The sequence below is a fragment of the Corylus avellana genome, chromosome ca1 (assembly GCF_901000735.1).
Source record: "Corylus avellana chromosome ca1, CavTom2PMs-1.0".
In the NCBI taxonomy this organism is placed as follows: domain Eukaryota; kingdom Viridiplantae; phylum Streptophyta; class Magnoliopsida; order Fagales; family Betulaceae; genus Corylus; species Corylus avellana.
Window position 1 is genome coordinate 13277233 of NC_081541.1, and position 9114 is coordinate 13286346.

The following is a 9114-nucleotide window of genomic DNA, read 5'->3' on the forward strand; positions in this document are numbered from 1 at the left end:
AAAAGATGGACCTTTACCTCTACCTAATCCAGCATTTGATGGGTTTAGTAACAATTCCCTGTTGCTTTTTTAAATAATGGAGGGCACATGAATTTATTCTCTTTTTTTTCTTTTTTTTTGGGATATGAGAGGACAAGGAGGTTAGACAACGACTTCGGTTGAAACATCAACTTTATCTATTCATTTATAGAAATAGAAATAGAAACATCATTAACTTTCGGTGTTTGAGAGGGATCTGTCTCCTAACTTCAAACCATTCTTCCGTTATAAAAATATATCAAATTGGTGAGGCAGATTCTTTTTCGAGGAAACAGCACACGCCTTGCTCATGCCTCACGTTACGTTAAGTTGTCTACTCTTCAAACCAATCAACATGCACCACCACTGGGTTTCTCATACTCCACGTTATTATCCGCTCAAATTACTAGTAATTTAAATAAATAACGTCAGAGAATTCACCTAAAACTTGTTTATTCAAATAAATTTTAAGCTTTCCAACCGCCAATCTAGACAGTTCGAGCTTATCCACGGGCCGGTGCTAACATTTTGTGGATTTGGATACCAATTTTTTTCTTTCTACTTCTTTCATATCTCCACTTCATTACAAACACTAAGTACATTGTATACAACTATTTCGAATTCCTTGTATAAGAATAAGACGTATATTATTAGCCCCCCTCAGTTTTTCCTATGCTTCTTCATTGTCAGATTCCTGCACTACTCTACCCCTCTTCACCCTTTTGGCACTGGGAAGAGCATCTCCATCTTCACCATCATCAGACCCTGAATCCTCTGCAGCCAAACGACTACCGAGTTCAGGTGATAATATCTTCTCCGACCCATTTCCTTCATTGTCTTCAGAATCCTCATTTTCAACTGCAGTGGGATCACCATGGTTTGGAGCATCTTCTTCTTCTTCCCCGGCCATGTTCTTGGGGTCTAAAATTTTGAAATCCCGAGAAGTGCTGCGTTTTGCATGCCTCAATAGATTCACTTTGCTCGCCTTGCTAAGCTGGATGAGATACTTCTCGCAATCTTCTATCTGAAAGATCAGATCAGGGATGCATCTGTTCTCCCTCTTAATTTTTTTGATGACCACTTTACTACTATTAGCATTTTCTTGTTGTCTCTGCAAGTATAACGGCAACCCATTAACAAGCAAAAAATTTAAACGACACCCACAGAAATACTACTGCAGTTGATGCTGGAGGGAGAGTGCAATGAAAACTTTTCAAACGATCCAGACAGTACCTTTTGCACCAGCATCACAAAGTTATACACAGGAACCGTGAGCTGCTTGCAAGTTAGTTCCACAAGCTTCTGAAATTTGAGGCTAGGGAAAAGCTGCTTCCAACCTTTAGGAGCAATTCTCAGCTTTGACATCTGAGCCAAATGCTTGTAAAACCTTGCAGCCAATTTGAGCAAGTGCTCTGCTTGAGTGTCTGCATATGATAGCAAAACGCATAAATTCGGAGTAACAGATTTGATTCAATTACCCAAATAAGAAAAACAAACAAAAAACGAGATTTTATTCATTTATTAGAGGAAACTGCATACATACCCTTGATGGTCATCAGAACAAAGAATGATAATACTTTCATCACCTCTTCAGCCATTGAGTATAGATTTTCCTCAAATGCTAATCCAGGAGAATTTTCCCCATTTTCATTAAGATGAGCGCTTGTTTGATTGACCCAAGACAAATTCTTCAGTTTTTTTGTCGCCCAATCCATATCAACAAGCATTGCTTCAATCAACTGCAGTATACAAGAACTTATTGCAGCACTTGTTGAATGGTTTATGAGGGGGTATGATTCAGACTTCTCTATGGGGTCAACCATCTCCGATCCAGTGACTTTTAACAGCTCCACAGCCATTTCTTGAGCTAATATCAAATTGTTCGGAGGCGAGCTTAAAGAGATAGCAAGCATAACAATGCTTTTCACAACTTTGGAGTTCGTTATGCCATTGCTTTTGCAGACACGAACAGCCCAAGCTCCATGAATGTTCCTCCACTTGCACGGCAGTTTGTCCCCAACCATCAATATCATTTCACAGATAATCTGAGAACAATGTAATGCTTTAAATGATTTTGTGCTTATAAATAGATATATACCAGCACGACAGCAAACCAGCAAAAGTTTGTTAAAACTGTGCATATAGTTGAAAAGAGGAAGGTAAAAGAGCATTTACCTCAACTTCAGCAAAAAATGAGAGGGCAAGAAGCTCAGAGAACAATGGTTTCAAGGTTTTCGTTATAAACAATTCTTTGCTTCTTATATGTTGATCATCAATCCTAGCAGCTGCTTCACATTCATCATCTGAAACAGGACACTCCAGAGTGTAAACAGACGCCATGTCTTCAAGCAAACCAGTCAGGTTTGCGCTCCATGAGCTAACCACTATCAGTTCCTTCAGGCAGATTAAGGCTAGATGGAGATGCTCCCTCCGATCCTCAACATCTTTTTTCCCCTTAGCTTCTTTTTTCTTTTGATCTGTCACAAACTTCGGCACAGACTTAAGCAAAAAAATCAATTTCAGCAACTGGGGCCCAAGCATTTTGATGTTCCCATAGATCAAAGTCTTCAATGGATCATCTTTTCTCATAACGGGAAAAGACTTTAAATGACGAAGGCAGGCATTCAAGACCAAAGATATAACCTTAGGGCAGTATTTTGATGAGTTGCCCAAGGATGACTGGCTATGATTCTGAGAAGCCCCAACACTCTTAGAACAGTCAATACTGCATAGTTTTAGTGTTGTTTGCAATAGATAGTACATACTTGAAGATGCCAAATATGGAATTTGTCCATGAGTCAATTTTGGGTGGCCTGAATCCATAACATTGGGTGTATCATGAGGAGTGGTTCGTAAATTCCCTCTTCTGACGCCAGTACTCTGTCTTGATATACATGTATCCTTATCCAATGAATCATGAAGGTCAGCCAACTCGATGATCTCCTTTTCAAGATCCGCCTTCTTTATTTCTGTTCCTTTTTCCAACTCAGTACCAATGGTATTCAACACCACTTCGATTATTCCTGATAATATTGAAGAAAAGCATTTCCTTTTCTCTTCTCCAAGAGGTTCAGAGCCAGCATCCAGAGCTTGACCAACAATGCCTGATCTGACAAAGAATGGAAACAAATAAAAAAACCCTGGAGTTTTCTTAAATAAAGACAAAAGGAAAAAAGAAATTGACACTCTTGCAAGATATGTTCTGGGAAAAAGACAGTTGTGTGGAAAACCTACAAACCTTCTAAGTTTTGATTTCTAAGAAACTTCCGGATCTTCAAGAAAGCACTGGAGAATGACTCACCAGACAAATTCCTTCCTACCTGCAGTAGTTTTGTGAAATTAAGAGACAGTCAAATGTAATCACTGGTTTCATGGTTGTATTATTCTTTTGCTACTGATAACAATACCTCATTCTCTTGTGAAAGGGAGAAACCCAAACATGCCCATGAAGAATCAGAAACTCGATCAGTTTTGCCATGTGGCTGAAGAAGTAGAATCCAAGAGACACAAGAAAGGAGACAATCTAAAGGCTCTTCAATTAAGACTTTGCCACTCTCTGCTTTAACGCAACTTGTAATTTCAAGTTGAACTTCTGCATCCTGCTAACATAGTGCTTTAATGTGGTGTGGAATACAGTAACTTAACATTCACGTTTTGATAAACTGTCAAGTATTCAATTAAAGTACAGGTATTGACCTTCAAAAGAAAGATAACAAGATCCAACTGGTACTTACCCCCCTGAAAAAACAAAGGAAGTGAGGCAGCAGAAAATCAAAGACAGCACCTGCACTCGATGGTTCCATCAAAACAAGCTTTACAAGGCCATGATACATTACTTCTTTGACCTTTGCCTGTATACAGCAATCCAACTGTAATAAGAAATATAGTTTAAAGGAAAACGAAAAGAACAAATCACTATTTAAGAAGGGAAAGGATGAAAAAGCATAAAACCTGCTGATAAAGACATCTCTGCAGCAAACCACTCAGCTCTTCAAAGAGACCTTGCACCAAGCCACAGGGTATCTCAGCTTGCTGGCTACAGCTGGCTTGGCTAGATGACTCTTGAAAAGAAAATGAGCCATCTCTCTTAGACTGCTTTTCTGCCAAAATAAGATCAATAACACCCGTAGTTGCCGCAATACGAACTGTTTCTTCTCTCCTAAACATGGCCTTACGCATGACCAAAATAGTGTAATCCTGCATCATTGAATACAAGTATACAAAAATACTTTATACTTTAAGAGGATTAAACATAATTTCTCAAATAAAAATTGATTGAAAGGGACCATATGTCATTGGATAGGAAGCCCAATACATATTCTTGACTCTAAATTTTGGTTGAATTTCTGAAAGAAAATTTATATATGCTGGTATACTTAAAACACGCATGCGCAAAGAACCGATGTACCCTATAGAAGAGGTGGATTATAGGAATCTTCTAGTTACTCCGTTCTCTATTCTATTTGAGAGAATCTTGACAAAAATGACTTCCTATGACAAGTATAACTATGTTTTTTTTACTTATCAAACATGGAAGACAATACCTGAAGATCGCGGCTGAATTTGACGAGAGGCAATAGAGTATTAACAAGAGAAGCAGCAACTTTGCCATGCATGAAAGTGAAATAATCCAACAATTCCTTCAGGTGGGAAACATGTTCCAACATGGGGTAAAGATAAGTCCGAATCAGATCACCAAGCAGTCTGCACATGAAATTACAATTATGTGACTGATTAACACAAATCAAACTAAGAGTTAACATTTAACGTAAATGCAGTTACCTTATGAGTGGCATGCTCTGCTCAGGCTTCAAAGAGAGTATGTGAAATTTGCATTGCTCAATAACCTGCAACACATTCACTAAATCAACCAACATTATCCTAGATTAAAGTAATACTACGCTAGTCTATTGGATCGGACCTTCAACCATCTCATCTAAAAACTAATTGGTGTCCAGTGAGGAGAGCCAAAGCCTTTTATGACATTGAAAATCGCATCCCGCAAAGCATGTTCTAAGAGTCACCCAAGTGAGCAGAGCGTCATTGTTGCACCCCAACAATCCCTCCCTCAACATGACACTCCCACAACTTGAACCCATGACCCTGGTTCTGATACCATTTGATGGATCAGACGTTTGATCATCTCATCTGAAAACTAATTAATGTCTAATATGGGAAGGTAAAGCATTTTATGGCTTTCAAAATCGCACCACAAAACATGTTCTAAGAACCGCCCAAGTAAGCAGAGCGGCATTATTGCTACCCAACACTAGTCAAACCAACCTCATTTCTTGCCATATCATGGACCTCAAATAAAGTTTTCAGCATCTGAACACCAAGGTCCTCAATGCCCAGCAGACCATTAGAACTCCACAGCTGTTTACTGCTTTCCTCTTCCACTGACTCAAGCAACACAAAACCAAACTTCAGAATGCTAGGCACAATATGCTCTCTTCCATAGCTGCTTTCATTGACCTAAAGTTCAGCGAAAGAGTAAACATTTTATAGCTCAATCATCTTGCTTTAGGTGTACATAAATGCGAAGGCACAATTTCGCCCAAATAATCAATATGAGGGAAAAGGACATTACAGCTCTTAACACAGCCTTCTCTACTAATTCGACATTCTCCAGATATTCTTCCTTCAAAGCATCTGACAGCCATTTACAGTCTCTGCAAGACATAGAAAGTTATTAAGTAATAATAAGAAACAAAAGATTACATGCTGTGAAATGTAATTGCTTAATTCTGCTTCACAACAAAATATTGGTGGTGTTTGGACACTAGCCCAATTAACTGAATGTGAATTTTCTACTGTACCATACAGAAATGTCTATCATAAGATGTTGAGGCCATTAGTCCTCTACATCAGTGAAATACACAACCACCAAAGCACTAGCTCTTAAGTCCAAGATGAAAGTCCCAAATGGTAGTTTTGCCACACGAACACATACCGCAGCTAACAGCAATTCATTTTCATTTAAAGCTAACACTGCAAAATGTAACGATTATGACCAAAATAAACTCATTCTCTATAATCGAAATCATAAAGTGCACTTATGACTTGGGAACAACAATTGAACTTGTTATGAGTGACTATCCAAAACACGTTCAACTCAATTCAAATCCCATAGAAAACACATTGAAAATGAAACTAAACCTACTGCAAGTTGTTAAAGGACCTTCAAACCTTACTTGGCAAACTTGTAATCTCGATAGGCTGTAAGCACAACAGTCTTCAAAATCCCCATTGAACTCTCACCAAACCTCCGAACCCTCGCAACCGACAACAATACAGCAACCGTGAAATGATTAAAGGCACGGAAATCTGACTTCAAAAGCCCCATTACCTCCTGCCCCAAAGACGGGTCCTGCTTCACCGCAAAATTCAGATGGAGCAACACGGTCCCTTCCACTTGCCTAATTATCGAGCTCACCTTTGACCCCACTGTCGACCCAAAAAACTCCACAATCCCTTTTATCACCTCCCTCTTGCTAAACCCCTTGGACGCCAACACCAACAACTGGTACACAAGTGAAGGCAGGTCCTGCAAGTCCATGCGCTTCATTCCCACAAACGCTTTGTCCAAGAACTCTCTCCTCCTCACCTTATCAATAAACGAAAACTCCCTCACGAGCGAGACCATCTTCATCAACAACCCCTTCGACCAATTACAGTCAAGCATTCGATCAAACATCTGGTGAACGTAATCCCCACCTCGCACTGTCTCCTCCTCTGAGCCACGAACTAAATCTAGACACCTCGGAAGGAGATCGAGGATCTGGGTATCATCAGAATCAATGATTTGAGGCAAATATGACAGAATCGAGTCAATTACGTGGGCGCAAGAGGTGGGATCGACGTGGTGGAGGAGTGAGGAGAAGAATTGGAGGGTCCTGAGCGAATTAGGATCGTGGGGGATGAGAAGGGAGGTGAAGAGGTGGGTGTAGGAGGAGAGGAGAGAGGAGAGGAGGGAGGAGAGTGATGGAATATTGGGGGAGAGCGAGATGAGGGAGAGGAGTGAGAGAGTGTACTCGGAGACGGCGAGCGAAGGAGAGGAGGAAGAGGCGCGAGAGCGGAGGAAGGAGAGGAGGGTGGGGTGCGACTCAGGGGATAGCAGGTAGGAGGGGAGGGGTGAGCTGCTTTGGGCGTGGTGCTGGGCTAAACGCACGATATCGGCGTCGCTTATTGCAGAAGTGGTGGTGGTGGCGGTGGTGGTGGTCGACATGGTGGGGGTGGTGGTTTGTCCGACGCTGGCGTTGTTTGTGTGTAATGAAGGTTTAGTGAATTGGGCGGGAATTTTGGGGTTTTTATTTGGCGCGGAAGTTTTTAAGTTTTTGTTTCAACGTCTAACTCTTATATGGGCCTTGTTTGGCAAAAGAAATCACCTGCTTTAAACTATTCCTTAAAAAATTCAACTTTCCAGCATTTTTTTTTTTTATATCACATTAATTATTTTTTTATTATTATTCAAATTAAAAAAATCACTATAAAACAAGATTTCTTAATTTTTCCATATAAAAAATTTTACATCAATCACTTTCTATTACAATAAAAATGTCCAAAGCCTTTGCCAAACAAGGCCGGCTTTCTAGACAAAAATAATAACTATAGTTGATTTTAATTTTTAAGGAAAGAGTCTACATATCTCCCTCAATTGATAATATTTTTCCAAAACTTTCAATTGGAATAACGTCCTTTTTAAACTATCAAAAAATTGACAATATCTCCATTAATGTCAGCAAAAAGACAAAAAAAAAAATTACCATTAATTTTTTTTAATAAGACACAAATATTCTAATAAATAAATATAAAATTTTAAATTTCCACACCTTGGTTTTGTTTTTTATCTTTTTTTATTATTATTATTAAGGATATTTTCATCGTTATGAGAATATTATTAATTAGGTGATAGTGTGAAAACAATACATAGACCTTTTCCCTTGATTTTACTTAAAAATGTGATTGGATTAGGCAATTAACATAGCAACTTATGCACACCATGCTTATACAAAAGCTTTGATTAAATTTTAATAGAGAATCACAAAAATAAAATAAAATAAAAAGAGGAAAAAAATAAACTTTGAATTGTATTTATTTATAAAAAGTAGGGGATTTGCTTTTCAGTTTTGGGGTAGGATTTTATATTTAAAGATTTTTTAGTCTTGCAGGTTTATGAGTTTTTTAAAATCTTTTTATTTTCGATGAAAAATGCATTAGGATAAAATGCATGCCTTTTTTGTTTCTTCTTTTGCTGCTACTTACTAGGAGGATGATCCATATTTCTTGTACTATCTATGCCAATAGTCTTTGGATAACACTTTTTAGCAACCTTCCACAGGGGACTCTTAGAGTATTACAATGAAAATGAATCATCCCTAAACTATCAGCACTGGTAGTGACTGGCACAGTTATTTACGGGCGGGGTTGCTATAGTATGGGTATTATTAGTTGGGTGGATCACCTGAAATCAAACTCAATATGACAACTAGTTGATAGCTCACTATTGTACATCACCAGGACACCGAAGTTGTACTATATGTCCTACGAAACACACAAACCTCAATGTAAATAGTTATGGGTACAGAAAGACCATTATGATTTCTTTCACCTACGATTGTAAATAAAGTATGAAGACGTTGAGCTTGATTCATATAAACTTTACTCAAGTTTAGTTTGTTTATTAAACGAACTAAATTTGAACAAAAATGTATACTTATTTATTAAATGTGCAAAACTCGTATAGATAGTTAAACTTGTATAAGCTTGTATTGTTTTATTTTTATTATTTTTATTGTATTGTTTTTAACTATCTAATGAGAACATCTTAAGTAGTTTAAAACATGAAACATGATCATCTTCCTAATTTGCTTAAAAAATAAAAAATAAAAAAATAAAAAATAAAACTCGAATCCTTGTGATTGTTGGTATTAATATAGATGTGTGTGTACTGTAAAACATGTTTATACAAACTTGAGATTGGATTGTCTAAAAATCATAATGTTATAAAATAAAATAAAACTAGTCAATTTCATGATTAAAAAAAATTAAATATTATTATTCAAGGTTGGCGAAGTTACCTTCTTATAAATTTAT

General features: G+C 37.8%; 1 protein-coding gene across 1 annotated transcript; it reads right to left on the minus strand.

Annotated features, from left to right (window-relative positions):
- Positions 1 to 465: 465 nt before the first annotated feature.
- LOC132189055 (uncharacterized) lies at positions 466 to 7246 on the minus strand. The gene is made up of 13 exons (XM_059603542.1): positions 6213 to 7246; positions 5609 to 5690; positions 5302 to 5493; positions 4801 to 4865; positions 4563 to 4722; positions 3970 to 4215; positions 3753 to 3869; positions 3426 to 3617; positions 3257 to 3338; positions 2194 to 3122; positions 1562 to 2063; positions 1252 to 1442; positions 466 to 1129 (listed from the first exon to the last, which is right to left on the minus strand). The coding sequence occupies exons 1-13, from the start codon at positions 7244 to 7246 to the stop codon at positions 689 to 691; spliced, it is 4233 nt and encodes a 1410-aa protein (XP_059459525.1). The 3' UTR covers positions 466 to 688.
- Between the last annotated feature and the right edge of the window lie 1868 nt (positions 7247 to 9114).

What these genes read in the sequence shown, in the direction of transcription:
- LOC132189055 (XM_059603542.1), bottom strand. Translation starts at nt 7,246, where the DNA reads ATGTCGACCACCACCACCGCCACCACCACCACTTCTGCAATAAGCGAC. An exon ending in CAGAGCATGCCACTCATAAG is followed by an intron (nt 4,723 to 4,800) that starts GTAACTGCATTT and finishes TTTCATGTGCAG; the next exon opens with ACTGCTTGGTGATCTGATTC. An exon ending in TGTTCTGATGACCATCAAGG is followed by an intron (nt 1,443 to 1,561) that starts GTATGTATGCAG and finishes TATCATATGCAG; the next exon opens with ACACTCAAGCAGAGCACTTG.